The sequence below is a fragment of the Aquarana catesbeiana genome, linkage group LG07 (assembly GCF_042186555.1).
Source record: "Aquarana catesbeiana isolate 2022-GZ linkage group LG07, ASM4218655v1, whole genome shotgun sequence".
In the NCBI taxonomy this organism is placed as follows: Eukaryota; Metazoa; Chordata; class Amphibia; order Anura; family Ranidae; genus Aquarana; species Aquarana catesbeiana.
In genome coordinates, this window is record NC_133330.1 from 88,199,744 (window position 1) to 88,216,416 (window position 16,673).

The window sequence follows — 16,673 nt, forward strand, 5'->3', positions numbered from 1 at the left end:
AAAAAATCCACCAAATTTGTATTTAGTCAAGGAGGCTCTCAAAATATTCAATTGTTGGTAGAACAAAAGAAGATTGTTAAATCAGATTTCAACATATATTGCCAGGTAAACCCATCAAAAAAAAAAAAAAAAAACTGATTAAAGAAGAACATGTCTGTAACAAGATGTATTATTATTATGCAGCAGGTGTGGATTAGGGCAGCAAAGGTTATGTTCCTGCAGACCCCATTCTGGACCTGCAGCTAGTAGATGAATATTTGAAGGGTCTTAGCATCCTATGCTATAAGTATACAAACCTTTGGAACGATAACAGTAGACATCCCACGTCTCACTGAGGTTTGTTCGCTGTTTGTAGTCTACAATTCCAACATGATTTGAACCACAGCTTAAACTGGGATACACTGTGGGATAACCTGCAGTTCTATTTAACAGCCATCCAACCATGCAGCGGTGATAGCCCAACTATTTTTAGTCAAACATAAAAAGAGATGAAAAAAACAACGTGAAATTAGTTATGGAAAAAGCATACACATTCAACCACAAAAAAAGTTGCACCCTGAGAACCCTAAACTAGCAGCTGGTCAAGAGAAAGACCAATAAAAATGTTATAAAGTTCAATTTTATTTACTTCAACAAGGAAAAAAGTCTTCCAGATCCCGCAGGGCAACCAGATTCTCCATGGCTCAATCTTCTATATTCAACTTTTCTGTAAAGAATCTAACTACCTAGAATCAGTTGCTGGGAGAAAACACATTTTGCCTGCTCTCACAGAGCACAAACTTTTGTATGTCAAGGTTACACAAATTTTTCACCCAGTCATGTACAGTATGTATGATACATACCTGGTCAGCACCATATTAGTGCCTTATTCCACTGATGACTCAGTATGAAAAAAAGTCACATGTCTATATCTGGCAAGGAAAACAGGAACAATCTCAGAGCAGTAACTAAAAAGTTACATGCCCTGGTATTATGGCCCCTTTATATCTCATCAAGTAATGTTTCTCTGTCCAGTTCAGTACTTATGTTTAAAGATATATTTTAACAAAAACTGGCAAGCTGCATAACATGCTGGCTTCCATTATTTCACAAGGACCTCAATGAGAAGAAATTCCAACTAAAATTCCCATTTTCATCTAATACACCAAATAATGGATTTGTTGCTCCACTAATGGATTCTCTTATATTCTCTATACTTAGTAAAAACTGAAAAAGTGATGATTACCTTCAAGGAAAAAGGCACAGCAAAATGACAAGTAGATCCAAAAAGACAGCCTACCCTGTGAAATTCTATTTTTTTTAACAAGTAATAATGATCAAGACACAGAGGGGAGAGGTCTGTATCCTGCACAGCACTCTATGATAAGGAATTTACAGGTAAGTCATCTTAATTGTACAATACAGGACTTGTATTCATAGACCATAGGACATACCCAAGCAATAAACTGAGGAGTTCACAGCGCAGTCAAGGCCTGGAAATTCACCTGGTAGAATTCTGAGAACATGTGAACAGAGGACCAAGTGGTCTCATGCAAATTTGGGAAGTAGATGCGTGAAGCTGAAAAGCCCAAGAGGCACCAACAGCACTGAATGAATGGGCTGTGATAGAAGAAGGAACTCTTTCCATAAGGGAGTAGGCCCTGGCAATAAGTTGTCTGATCTACTTAACAATGGTGGAGTAGGAAGCAGGATGCCCACAGGTAGAACAAAGAGAAACTCAGAGATTGATTTGCTAAAGGCAAATAGATTATGAAAGTGTATAAAGACACTGTACAGGTGTTCCAAACAACTCCCATGGAAATTATTGTATGTATAGATAGCAATACTGTATATAATGGGCTCAAATGATGTCCAAATATGCAGATGATAGTCTTGAGCCTATAATATTCACACTAGATAGGGGTATCCAAAATGGGCAAAGTTCATTATTAAGATGACAATTTAAATAGGCTGATTCAGTTTAAATTTTTGCATAGGAGCTATTATACTCCAGCTAGGCTATTTAAGATCTTTCCCAATGCCTCTGCAGAATGTTGGAGGTGTTTTCACTCTCCGGCAGAAGCTGACCACTTTTTTGGCACTGTCAACAGGTTCAACGGTTTTGGTCGGATGTCACCTCATGTATCTCAGAATTATTGACGGTCCAATACCGTTGACTGTAAAGGTTTGTCTGTTGGGTCTCGTAGATGAAGTGGTGCCATCCCGTGCTTTGCGGACCATGCTCAACATTCTATTATTCTATGGGAGGAAAGCTATTTTACTACATTGGAAGAAGCCGGGTGCACCAAAAGTGGCTTTCTGGAAGGGACTAGTAAACGCCATGCTACCCTATTATAAGTCTACATACGAAGCCAGGGGCTGTATGAAAAAATTCGATAAGGTGTGGCACACTTGGTATAAATCTAGTAGTACGGTAGGATAGAGAAGAGAAAGTATATTGTGTTAATGAATTCCAATAGCAAACCTAATACCCATACAAAGAAGAGGCTGCTTTTTCATCTCTTGTCACCTTCCTAAAATAAGATATCTATATTTCTTCTTTATTGATTACTGTATTAATTTTTCCACCCCGGCAAGTTAAAGGATCACTATGTTTCATAAAATTGTGATGTGTGCCTAAATATATTATGCAACTTTCTATAGCTTAATTAATATTGCCCATTAGATATTAATAAATTGAAGAATCCTTTAGGAGCTGTGACTCAAGGTTGGGAAGTAGAGCTAAGGGGAGGGGGAGGGAGGGAAGGGAGGGTTTTTTTTTTGTTTTTTTTGGCTAGACAGTTGAACTATGTTAGTTAGGCAATTTGGGCCAGGTCATGTTGGCCATATTCGGACGGGGTCCATATGACATGTCTGAGTGCTGTATGTTGTATATGTTTTTGTGTTTGTAAAAAAAAGAAAACCAATAAACAGAATTAAAAAAAAAAAAAATGATGACAATTTAAAAATCTTACATGGTGCTAAACAGTGGCTGCATGAGTGGTAGATGGAAGCTGGCTGGAAAGGATGTGGTGTACCGATCACTGGTGGAGCAATCCACAGGGTCCAGAGAGACAGATAGCTGCCAACCACGGCAGGAAAGCTCGAGACTAATCACTGTGTAAAATTTTTCAGTGTAAAGGCTAGATGATCTCTGGTCTTGGCAACACATCTGGTTTTCCCAATTTCTGACAAAGATTTTGAAAGACCTCTGGGTGCTAAGACCACTCCTTCCGAGTCAAGGAATTGACAGTTTAGGAAGTCTGCCTTCCAATTGCCCACTCCAGGGATGTGAACAGCCAAAAAAACTGAAATGTGAGTTTCCACCCAGGAGAGTATCAGCATTTTCTTTTAGAACAACTTGACTACTGATTTATGTAGGCCCCTGCTGTTGCATTGTCTGATTGTACCTTTTCTGGGTGACCTTGCAGAAGAGAATTACAGTGTTGCAGAGATAATCTGATGGCTCCTAGTTCCAGAATGTTGATGGGAAGTTTTGACTTCTTTGGGGACCAAGTCCCCTGGACAGTGAGGACATTGTACATTATGCTCCAGCTTGTAAGACTGGCATTTGTAGTCACCACCTTCCAGGGCATGTGAAGGAAGGACATTCCCAATTTGAGGACATAAGCATTGGGCGACTTGGACTAAGTTGGCTAGCTTAACCGCTTGCCGCCCAGCTGCCGTACTGCGGCAACATGGCTCGGCTGCGCGAATCGCCGTGATGTTACGTCGCTTCTTTATGTGGCCACTCGCCCCCAGAGCCGATGCGAGTGACCGGCTCCCGCGATCGCTGGTGACATGGCGGGAACCGGGATCTCTGTGTGTAAACACAGAGATCCCGATTCTCTGAGGAGAAAAGACAGATCATGTGTTCATACAAAGTATGAACACCAATCTATCTCTTCCCCTCGCAAGTCCCACCCCCCTTCAGTTAGAACACACACTAGGGAACACAGTTAACCCCTTGATCGCCCCGTAGTGTTAACCCCTTCACTGCCAGTGACATTTTTACAGTAATCAATGCATTTTTACAACACTGATTGCTGTATAAATGCCAACGGTCCCAAAAATGTGTCAAAATTGTCTGATGTGTAAAAACCAAAATCAAAATCAAAAGTGGCTCATACTGTGAAAGTGAAATACCTCCTTGTGGGGTGAATAATAGCGGTGAGTGCGTTTCTTATGGGGCAATGCTTTCTAAGAAGCACAGAACAATTTGAAGGAGCACATTGTCACTTTATTATTGGACTTTTTTTTATACACCAGGGTTTAAGGACGGTATATGCATGTTTCTGAGCCCAGTTTTACAGCAATACTATATACCAGTCATATACGTTGTATTTTTATTATTTTTTTGACACAGAAATGTTACTTTGAATTGCAGATTTTGCACAGGATTGTGGAAAAGTTAGTACTTTTCTATTTGTTTTTTCATTTTTATTTTTCATTTTATTTTTGTTTTTGTTCCTTTTGCACAGGATTGTGGATTTCACAAAGGAAAAGTTAGCACTTTTCTATTTGTTTTTTTCATTTTTATTTTATTTTTGTTTGAATGCACATAGCTTCTAACAGTATGCATTATAAATAAGCGATCAGGAAGTTTACACAGTAGGATATCCTTTACATTTCTTATTTTCTGCACTTTTTTTTCACTTTTTGCATTATACGCACCCCTCAAGTATCTAAAGGTTGCAAATTACTTCTTAATAAGAGCAGCGCCATATCTATCCTTCCCTTTTTTCACATTTTTCTAGATTTACCTTAGGGTAAATTTATGGATAGAGGCTGCAGCTCTTCACATATTTTACATTTAATTTTCATTTGTACCATAAGCGCGGGAGTCAAATCTTTCATAATTTCTTAATTAGATTCACGTATTGGTTTCAAAAAGTTTTCAGCATTTTATTCACTTTTAAACACATATACAAGTTCTTCTAAGTGGAACAGCCCCACACCTACATCTTCCCCAAACGAATCCAGCTTAAACATGTATTGCAATGTATGTGAACTAAAAATCCCCATGTTTATGCAAAATTTGCTAGAAAGGGTTTATAGCAGTGTGCAGAAGCTTTATTCAGAAATATTGGTAACATGTGGTGACACTCCTTTAGCACCTGTTGGGTTATATATACAGTATGTATAAGCTATTTGGATTTGACCGGGTATATCTTATTTCTTAAGACGATCAGTTCATGTCGTGAGCATGTTGGATTGAAGATGTCTGGATTGAACCTGGGCAAATGGAAGTGCCTTGAAGGAGCCTACCATCAAGCCCAGAACCCTCATACAGTATCAAAGTTGGAGTGCCATTTTGACCTAAGGATCCTCGTGTGGACCTTAGGAAAGCAACTTTCTCCTAAGGGAGGAATATTTGGGCTTGGGAGTCCAAAACTAGGCCCAGGTACTCCAGACGGTTTGAGAGCAGATGAACAAACTTTGAATGATTATACAGCCAAAGTGTTGAAGGAACAGAATTACCCTTTGGACGTTGGTAGAAAAATTTGTGGCTGGGGAGTCCTTCAGTAGGTTATCAAGGTAACCCGTGACATGAATGCTCTTGGTTTTTTTTTAATCAGAGAAAATAATTTTATTGTTGATGCAAGTAGGTAAACACATACACAGATATTTGGGTTACAAGCATCTCAGTTATAGACTTTGTCATCACAGTACAGTTAACAGTGCATACCCGGTGTCACCAAACCTGTGTATCATGTCGGCAAATCTAACTCCAGTACTCTAATGGAGAATGGTATACTAAAACTAGTAAACAAAAACAGACATCCTTCAACCCAGAGAGCGTCACACCTGGTGTGAGCTTGTCAGCCCATCAAGCAGAGCAAAACTTGCACATGTATGTCCTACCCCATAGTCACTTTACCGCTGCATGGTTCCATTAGGTCACCAATAATCTGTTGAGTACAAGCTGTGGGGGGGGGGGGGGGGGGCACCCGTGGGAACTCCAACAATTCCTGCCATATTTTGGTGAAGTTGTTCGGCAGTTTCCTGTGCTGATATGTGTGCTTCTCCCTAATAAGTATCCTGTTAACCGCCTGAACCCATTGTTGGGATGTGGAGGTGTAAGGGGAGATCCAATACCTCACAATTAATTTCCTGGCCAAATATAGCAGCCTCAGTATCGATATGTATGTATGGGGGGATATAGGTCCTCCTCTAGTCCTCCCAGCAGGCAAGTGACTGGATCAAGTTGCAGTTGAGTAGTATGGGTAACATTAATGATGTCCAGTATTGCCTGCCAGTACCTGACCAGTTTGGGACATCGCCACAGCATATGAATTAATGTTCCTTGGTGTAACTGGCATTTTGGACTTAAAGGGGATTCTCTTCTACCCCACCTGTGCAGTTGTAGCGTTGTCCTATAGGAGCAATGCAAGATAAACATGTGCGTCAGCTTTTGGGTAGCTGACACAGAGACCAGGGGACCAGTCGTCAGTATTTGATCCCATCTATCTCCATCTATGGGGCCTACATCAGCCTCCCATTTTCCTATACAGGGCAGTAGATCAGGAGCTTGAATATGGGTAAGTAAATAGGCATAGATGTGAGAGATAATACCCGTCTTGTCTGTAGCAGTAAATATGAACGGAAAAAAGTCTTAGTCATCTAGTCTCAAGTTTGAGCCCCTATCCAGTGCTCTAATAGCATGTCATAGTTGTAAAAACAAAGTATTGGCCAGCCAGTGAGGGAAACTTCCCCCGTAGCTGACATTCCATCATACAGTTGTACAAAATATTTGACTCCAGCTCTCCCCCACGCAGCCTGGTAGGAAATTTTGTTTAAATCGGGATAGGAGTTGTTATTCCATATGTGAGTAGACTCCAAAAAGCCTCCTAAGCCCAGTCTAGTTTTCACTTCCGCCCAAAGTTTTAGGATCAACCTTATTGTGGGGCAGTGAGGTGTCAGATCCGGGAGACCCTGCTGAAGCTGGGACATTGCAGAATAATCCACCATTGAAGGGATCACCAAGGTCTTAGAGGGATCTAGCATATCTGGCAGATCCCAGCCAGTGAGGTGCTGTAGTTGGGCAGCGAAAAAATATGTAAGGGCGTGCGGTACTGCTAGTCCCCCCTGGTCTTTAGGATACTGAAGAGTGGTCAGTTTAACCCTAGCCACTCCATTTTTCCACAGCAATGCTCTATAGAATGAATCCACCCGTTGAAACCAGTAGCGTGGTATCCACACAGGAGCATTGTGGAGGCTATAAAGCAACTGGGGAGTCAAGACCATCTTTATCAGATTAGCCCGTCCTGTCACTGAAATAGGCAGTTTACACCAGCTACCTAGTTTATGTTTAAATTTAGCTAAAATGGGCTTAAGGTTCAGGGATACATAATCGGTCACATTGAAAGCGTGGAGGGAGAGCTTATCCTCCCTCCCACCCCACCGAAACCCAACAACCTCAGGGGATGCCCTCACCCTCGCCGCCAGAGGCTCCAGTGCCAGAGCGAAGAGTAATGGCGAGAGCGGGCACCCCTGTCTTGTCCCCCTATGTAAAGAGAAGGGGTCAGACAGGACCTCATTAATCCTAATCCATGCCTCAGGAGCAGAGTACAGCAGCCACGTCCATTTAAGAAAAGTCTCTCCCAACTGGAATTTCTGCATAACAGCCCACAGGTATCTCCACTCAACGCTGTTACCAGGATTATCCACAGGCAGCTGTATGTTCAGGAACAGTCGCCTGATGTTCAGAGCTGTTGATCTAGCCAGAATAAATCCCGACTGATCCAAGTGTACTAAAGCACCTTTGCCAGCCTGGTAGCCAGTACCCTAGTCAGCAACTTGATATCCGTGTTTATTAAAGAAATAGGTCGATACGAGTCAGGCAGCACTGGGTTCTTGCCAGGTTTGAGAATCACCACAACAGCCTCGTTCATAGAAGATGGTAAGTGGCCTGTCATGAAAGCATCATTGAGGGTCTTCAGTAGGGCAGATAAAAGAGGGTCACTATAACGCTTGTATATTTCTACTGGGAGCCCGTCCGTACCAGGGGATTCGCTATTGGCCATGCTTGCCACAGCTGTGGCTAATTCCTCGATTGTCAGAGGGGCATTGAGAAGTTTGCGACCATTGTCAGTCAGTGATGGTAGAGGGCAACAGTCCAAGAACTGCACCAGTGCTTCCTCCGTCAGGTTTACCTTAGATGAGTAAACTTCGTGAATATAGTCAGTGAATACCTTCAGTATTTGTGTCAGGTCCTGCATGCTGTCCCCCATAGGGCTCTGTATATTGTCTATGTGGGATAGTCCCTGTTGTGAGTGGGAGATAACCGCCAAAAGAAGGCCTGTACTTTCCCCCTCCTCAAAATACAGCTGCTGCAGAAAAAAAAACACTTATTTTCCGCAGCATTCAGGACAACCTGCTGAAACATTTCCTGCGCTGCCACCCAGCTGTGTTCAGTAGAAGGTGTGGGGTCTGCAATTTAGCTGCCCTCTGCACCTCACTAGCCACAAACGTTTCCCAGTCTTTGAGATACAACAGTCTGTCGCATTAAACAAACAAATGTGAAAAGACACATAATATCAAAGCGGCGATCCTGTCAAATTGCTGAGAATTGACACAATTGCATATAGGGTAAATGCACATAAAGTCGCTAAACATTAAATTGCAGATCTGACAAGTTTCCCAGTCTTTGGTTGCAGTTTTTATGTGGGAGATTTGCTTTATAATAAGGCCTCTAAGATGAGCCTTAAGGGCATCCCAAACCATACCTCTCGAGGCTGTATTCCTGTTGACTCCAAGAAAGCATCTCAGAGCCTCCGGAATAGGGTCGTCTGCTGGAAAAAGCTGGAGCCAAAATGGGTTGACTTTCCACAATCTCACACCCCTCACCCCAGGGACCGATATCCGTACCCAGAGGAGTGAGTGGTCTGAGATACTGCGGGAAGCATAATCAGTCTGTGACACCCTGACTTGTGCCAAGGAGTTGCATAAGCATAAATCGATACGGGACAGGCCACGGTAAGCAGCCGAATAACAGGAAAAGGTCAGTTTGTCCGGATTTCTGTCCCTCCACACATCTCGCAAACAATCTCCGAAATCAATCTAGCAAAAGGGGTAGGGCCTCCAGGGCCAGTGGAGTGGCCACCAGGTGGGGTAAATTTGTCTAGAGTCTGATCAAGGAGATTATTAAAGTCCCCCAGGACCCACAGGGGTAAATTAGAATATGGGCTTATGAATTGAGCCAGACATTTTAAGCTATCAGGAGAAAAGGTTGGAGGGGCATACACACAGCAATTCAGCCAGTTTGCATAGTAAAAAAATGTATCTTCCCTGTTCATCTATTCGGGACTGCAGGTGAAAGGGAACATTATTGGAAATCAATATGCTTACTCCCTGGAGTAGGCTGTGTGTGTGGAGTGAAACTGAGTCTGATATCCCCTGGACCTTAGTAATGGAATGGTGTCTTTTTGAAGGTGTGTTTCCTGTATACACACTATAGCTGATTTGTAAGGTTTCAACGCAGAAAATAGTGCAGTACATTTCACACCATCACCCAGCCCCCTAACATTCCAGGAGAGAAAGGTAAATGCAGTTGTTACTGACATAACACTGTAATCAAAAAATCAAAAATATAGATGAGCCCGGGCCCCAAGGGAGAGAAACATGGATAAGCAATTAAAATGAGTAACAGGATAAGTTATGTATGCATTAGGAAGATCGGGAGAGTCCCAAACCATCAGTTTAGAGGACTTGCTACTTGGTGTTACTGCAAGGGGCCAGCAGCAATCTCTGACAGAGGGGGGTATACATTTAGTTGAAAGGGTCGACATGTATATTGTACAAGGTGTTCATTGGTATCGTCAGGACATCTGTTCTGGGTTAACCGTAAAAAAGAACAAAAAAAAACATAACTGGAAAAAACTACAAAGGTTCATTCCCTGAGGTATCCTGTGGGGAATCAAAAGGGGGGGTTTCCACGTGGGACAAGTGCAATAACAAGAGGGGGCTCCATCACAAGGTAAGTGATACGATGGGACTTGCAGATTCCATAGCAAGAAGGAGACTGACATGGGGAAAAGAAAACTTTCCATGTAGGTGGTCAAACAGGAAAAGGGTCACGAAGGCCTCCGCCTTGAAATAGTAGGTAGATTCCTCTCAAGGATCAGGCAACCGGAGTTCAAGCAATAAACAGTGTTAAGGAACACCATAACCCAGTTCTCAGGTTGCCGCAAGGTGTGTTCCACACAATCAAGCCACTCTGAGGCCACAGTAGGAGTGTTGAAGAAGTGGGTCTCTTCGTTAGCAGCCACTCTCTGCCGGGCAGAATAAAAGCATTGCATAGGTGACATCAAAGCGTCGCAGGCACCTCTTTACCTCAGTAAACTTCGCTCTTTGCATTGTAGGTCAGCCGAGAAGTCAGGGTAGAAGGATATTCAGATGTTTTCCATCTTCATGGCATCTCCCCTGGTGCGGGCTTGGTATAGGGCAGTGTCTCAGTCTTTAAAATTCAAGAATTTGAAAGGAAAGGCCTCGGCGGTTCTTCCGGACGTGGGGGCCTGTCAGGCACTCGGTGCGCACGCGCCACTGCAAACATGGGGGAGAAGACTTCTCTCCCAAAGACCTCCACCAGCCATCGCTCAATAAATGCGACAGGGTTCTTTCCCTCCACCTTCTCAGGCATGCCCACTGTCCTCACGTTGTTCCTTCTAAGCCTGTTTTCCATGTCCTCCAGGCGAACAGTGTGACTGGAGGACATAGATTGCACCTGTCGCAGTTCATGCTGTAGTGGCGCTACCTCATCTTCCACTATACTCATGCGAGGGGTCAGTGTGTGTTACTGGGATGGGGCGGGCACTCACTGTGACCCACAGGGCAGCATCCACTGGGTCCTCCTGCCAGTCCAGCCCGCTGTTTTCATCCACTGGGTAGCTGAGTGTAGGATCTGCAGGCAGTGGAGATGGTTTAGCTGGAGTGTTCCGGGAAAAATGCTCGTTGAACAGCTTCTGTGCGGCCCCCTTTGCCGAGAGAGGCACTCGGCCGCTATCTTGACCCGATAGATCGGGTCCCAGGTAGAGATCTTTGCCTTTTCTAGACATGCTGGCACCTGAGTAACACCGCGGGAGTGACACCGCGGGCGTGTGAATGGTATTGCGGGTCAGTGGGAGCCGATACAGCCCAAGAGAGAGGAGTTGTCAGGAGAATTTTCAGGAATCTGGGCAGAGCTATCCTTCACCGTGTCTTACTCCATTCGCCAAAAGCCATGCCCCCTGAATGCTCTTGGTTGGCAGAAGAGTCAGAAGCATGCCAAACTATTTTGTGAACACTTTGGGTGCAGGGGACAGCATGAAAAGGTACTGCTACAGAGTGCTGGTCTCCCACAGCAAAAGGCAGAAAGTGTTGATGTGAGGGGAAGATAGGGATGTATAGAAAGACATCTTGTACTGTATGTCTTCTGATAACAGAAATTTCTCATGTCTGAGAAAAAAATTATAGATTTGGTTGATTCCATCCATAATTTTTGTATACAAAGAAACCTGTTTAAAGATTTTAAGTCTAGTATCAGGAAAATGCCCCCATTTAGTTTTGGAACCATGAATAGGCTAGAATAGAAACCTTGAAAGTGTTCTGAATGAGCTGGTACAACCTATCCTGGTGCTTGAAGTTGGTGCAAGGTGGTCATTAAATCTGCTTTCTTTTGATATGAAATGGTCAGATTAGAAGGCAAAGGACCCAGAGGTCGGGACATCATGAAGACAGACTGGAGAAAAGGCCAACAGATGTTCACCCCATGCTGAAGAGTGGGGGAGCCCCTTCATTGTGAGGGGGGGGGGGCTTCTGGGCAGGCTTAGTGGACTTGGGAGTCCAGTGGTAGTAGTCTTAGGTTAGTAGCCTTGGGATTTTTCTTATGGGGTAGGAGTAACTTTCCCCCAGTTACTTCCTCGATGAATCAAGGTATCCCCTCAAATAGGTGTTCACTGTCAAATGACATGTGTAGAAGATGCTTTTAACAAGCAGGTTCAGCAAAACAAGCTTTTAACCACGAAATCCTGTGCATAAGCACAGAGATAAGAGAAATTCTAGAGAATTGGCCAATTACATTCTGTATAGCAGGGTTTCCCAACTAGGATTCCCCAAGCAAAAAGCAATTTCTGCCTCTTAGATGAGTTACAACTGACACCTATAATCTTTTTAGCTATATGTAAGATGGGGATCCTTCCCATGGACTACAAATTTAAGGAGCATTCTTCACACTAATGTATTATTATTACTATTAAGGTACTTATATAGCGTTGTCAATTTACGCAGCGCTTTACATATACATTGTACATTAACATTGGTCCCTAACCTCAAGGAGCTTATAGTCAAAGGTCCCTAACTCACATTCATATACTAGGGCCAATTTAGACAAAAGCCAATTAACCTACCAGCATGTCTTTGGAGTGTGGGAGGAAACCAGGGTACCCAGAGGAAACCCACACAGGCACAGGGGGAACATGCAGACTCCAGGCAGGTAGTGTGGTTGGGGTTCTCTGAAGCCAAAAAGTTATTTCAAGGGTTTCTCTATGTTAAAAGGGTTGGAAAAGACTGCTCTAGAGCCTCAACACAAAATAATAAGGATGCGGGCATCAGCTGCAAGTGTTCTAACACAGCAGAGTCCTTAAAGACACGTTCGTTTGTCATGTTCAGCTAGAAATGGCAGCATTAACTGGCTGACCCACAAGGACAACGAAGGTCTTTAAAAGGGCTTCCAGATGCCTATCAACAGAATCCTTAAAAGAGAGAATATCCTCAATGGGAACTATAAGGTGTTTATTGGTAAATGAAATGGCAGGATCCATAGGATACATTTAAGCAAAAAGCTTAGAAGGAATGAGTCAGTCCTCATCAATTTATGCGGTATTGGAAAAGTCTTTGACTTTCTTGCCAGTTTTTTTAGTGCCCATAGGGGCTTGTTTAGGCTGTGGAGAGTCAGGTGCTGCTAGGCAGACTAATGTGCACTGTGTCAATTAGTGTGTCCACATTGGAGAGCAGTTGTGGTGAAGCCGTAACACGAACCTTGTAAAATGTAAGGGAGGAAAGTCATCTGCTGTCTCCGCTACAGAATCAGGGTCTTAAATAATTTTCTCCATAATATCCTCAAGTTAAGAAGGTTCCAGAATCCTGAACAGGGTCAGGGTGAAAAGAGGATGTGTAGTGTGCCTGGCCTGTGAAAACCAAAGGTTATAGAAGCACTGAAAGGTGTCCAAAGAATTTGATTCAGACACCGTGGCAGAGAAATGTGTCATGTTATAATAGGACACTGCTTTGTGACAAGAGAACAGCTTTCATCTTGAGCGGTGGTTTGGGTTTCTTGTAGGCTATCTGCAGAACGCATGCTATTTGGTGCTTTTGTGCCAGTTCCCCTTCACCTGTGATCAACCATTGCTAAGTGAAGGGATCTCCTATGGAGTACTCACGGTTATAGAGTGAGGAATGGATGGGATTTTGTGTGCTTGGATACTTGAGTGGCTATAACACAGGTGCTAACCATGGTCCTGTGGCTTTGTATCTGTATAAGATGGCAGCAGGAGTGCCACAATCTGTTGTGTGCATTTTTTTATGGAAAAAGCAAGCAGGAATGTGTCATCTGTGAGGCATGACACAGTTACCTCGTCTTCCTGAGAGTAGATAGTAGGAAACTGCCACATTTCAATTGCTTGTGTTGAGATACATTTGAGACAACATGGCAAAAGTTAATAAAATAGTGAATAACTCCCAAATCCTCTGCCTACAAAACCACATTGTGCGCTATAAAATGCTGGGTCTGTTTAGGGACCAGGTTTTACCTGTCATGGTGGACATACTTCAGAAGGGCTCTTCAGGGTCTGGGGACCATAGAAATGTGCCACAGCCCTGGACCTGTATAACTGACCTGTATGAGCACCCTACGACTAACTCCACACGTTGCACTATATGCAAAGGTGAGTGCCTAATGCAGGATCCAGTTCTCAAAGCAAACATTACACAATGACTCCCCAAAGTGGGGACTGGGTACAGTCCCCAAGGTACACACAGAGTATTCAATGCGGAAACTGTTAGGTAGCCATTGGCAGTAAGTAGTTAGATCTTAATAGAAACTTAGGAGAAAAAAAAAATATTGGTTAGAAAAGAAAAATACTTCTCCTGAGCAGAACATGTCGATCACCTAAGGACACTAGCAAAAAAAATGGGGTCTCAAGGAATAGGCAGGTTTATATGGGTGTGCTCTAGGGTCAGTTTTAGCAAGTTGCCATTGTCCAATCACCTGAAGGTAGTTTGCATATAACCCATGGTCTATGAATACAAGTCATATGTCTTGTACCGTACGATTATTCATTTTCGCTCCTAAAACAGATTTAAATGACTTTATCCACTGTGACCTTCAGTCTCTCCTTGTTTTTTGTGAAAAGGCCAAGTATAGCATATCTTTATCAAAAATCATATACCTGCTGGGCAGCAGACAGCTGCTGGAAAGTGGCAATGCTTGCCCCCTCTGAATCGCAAGCACTGACTGCATCTTCATATGTGAATTGATATTTGCCTTTAGGAGACTGCAAATGAAAAACTCCAGCTGTTTTTTCTGAAAAAAGAAAGAGCCATAGATGTAACACGGCACTTACAATATCTTAAAGCCCCATTAAACCTTCCTCAGAAATTAAAATAGGTCCAGTTTGGGGGTTAATAACTGAGCAAATCTTTTGTTTTGTTATGGCTGCCAAACAATCTTTTGTAAAGTCTGTGGCTGGTTATAAAAGTGCAGATGGGACTCTCTGTAGGAGAGCAGCGACCCCAGCCAGGGTTCAACGTGCACTCCCCTGACTCACAATTAAAGCTAAGCAATCAGCAGAGAGCATGGGTTTGCTGGTATTAAAGTCACTGGAACAGAACAGCCAGGCAACTAGTATTTTTTAAAGCAGGATTCTCCAGCAGCCTGCATGTTCTCTCTCTGCATGATTGGGTGAGGCCACTATGGGCTCAGAGAGGGGAGGGTACATCAAAGTGGGGGGACCATTGGTTTGCATTTTGCACAGGCTCATATTCTAGGAAAAATATAGATTTAAGAATATCAGTAATTACATGATTTAGTTATTGTGCAGAACATGTATGTGAGAATCAAAATTAATGGCACCCAGTACCTTCATAGTGGAGATCAGTGCAGCTTGCCAGTGAGTCACAGCCTCCATTTTCTTGCATGCATCGGTTAATAGGTGGTGTGTATTTTTCAAGGCACTGGACACCATTGCCCACATAACCATCGTGACATTCACATCTCCGTGTATTCTGAAAGAGAAATAAGTTACATAGGTGAACTAATTTCTGACCAGCCTGAAGACTGAAGACTGCCGGAGGGGGCCACAAGGGGAATTCATTTGGAGTTAGGCTTTAAAGATTTTATCAAAGTGGTTCTAAAGGCTGGACAATTTTCACCTTAATGCATTCCCTGCATTAAGGTAAAAAAAATGTCCCTGTATCTGTATCGCCCCCCTGTAAACTTACCTGAGCCTGATCCCAACAAGCTCTGTGCCATCTGCACAGGAGCAGACCACAGCGCCGGCAGGAGGCCCAAGAAGAGGAGGTTAATGGCCACTCTGTGCAATACAGTTACGCAAAGCAGGTAAGTATAACATTTTTATTATTTTAATTTAAAAAATTAAGCTTTACAATCACTTTAAGTTAAAACCTGCCTGTGCAAATTACTTAGAGCTGCAAGCCCCTTCTATCGTATCGGACAGGCAAAGAAGGTGGTGATTTGAAATCATGCCTCTTGATTAATTCAACTTTTGGAAGACTTTGAGCAAAATTTCTAGACTACACAATTGGGTGGACGACCCATTTGGAGACGGGACAAGCCAGAACTGGTAAGACCCAGGAGTGGGATTGTCGAGCATGTAATGAAACCTCACAATTGCTCAAGTGGTGTCCAACAAGGGGTTCAGAGAGTGGAAGGACTTCTAGACCCTGAAGGAGATTGCAAGGAGTGTAAGAACACTTAACATTACAAAAAAAATACATTCTTAATTCAGCAACACTAATTTATGAAGTTGTAAATTTATAATGAGGGGATGTACTGTATGTATGCGGATCTATACGATCCATGAATACAATATATTGTCAAAAGTATTGGGATGGCTGTGTATATATATATATATATATATATATATATATATATACACATACACACATACACACACACACACACACACACACACACACACACACACAATCTTTAATGGCATCCCAGTCTTAGTTCGTAGGGTTCAATATTGAGTTGGTCCACCCTCTGCAGCTATAACAGCTTCAACTCTTCTGGGAAGGCTGTCCACAAAGTTTAGGAGTGTGTCTATGGGAATGTTTGACCATTTTTCCAGAAGCGCATTTGTGAGGTCAGGCACTGATGTGGACGAGAAGGCCTGGCTCGTAGTCTGCTCTCCAATTCATCCCAAAGGTGTTTTATTGGGTTGAGGTCAGGACTCTGTGCAGGCCAGTCAAGTTCCTCCACCCCAAACTCGCTCAATCATGTCTTTATGGACCTTGCTTTGTGCATTGGTCCAAATCATTTGGTGGAGAGGGGATTATGGTGTTGGGTTGAATTTTCAGGGGTTGGGCTTAGCCCCTTAGTTCCAGTGAAAGGAACTCTTAGGGCATTAGGCTTCCTAGAAGAGCTGAAGCTGTTATGGCTCTTACTGTGAAGAAGCATTTTCTTCTAGATGCCC

At 43.1% G+C, this 16,673-nt stretch overlaps 1 protein-coding gene across 2 annotated transcripts in view; it reads right to left on the bottom strand.

The window, feature by feature from the left end:
• Positions 1 to 16,673, bottom strand: part of STAB1 (stabilin 1) — a 508,133-nt gene that overhangs the window by 31,397 nt on the left and 460,063 nt on the right. For both annotated transcript variants that reach the window (XM_073592448.1, XM_073592449.1), the window contains 3 exons: positions 15,096 to 15,240; positions 14,406 to 14,539; positions 297 to 462 (listed from right to left, as the gene is read on the bottom strand). In XM_073592448.1, the coding sequence (XP_073448549.1) occupies positions 297 to 462; positions 14,406 to 14,539; positions 15,096 to 15,240 (445 nt within the window). The remainder of the gene's footprint in view (positions 1 to 296; positions 463 to 14,405; positions 14,540 to 15,095; positions 15,241 to 16,673) is intronic.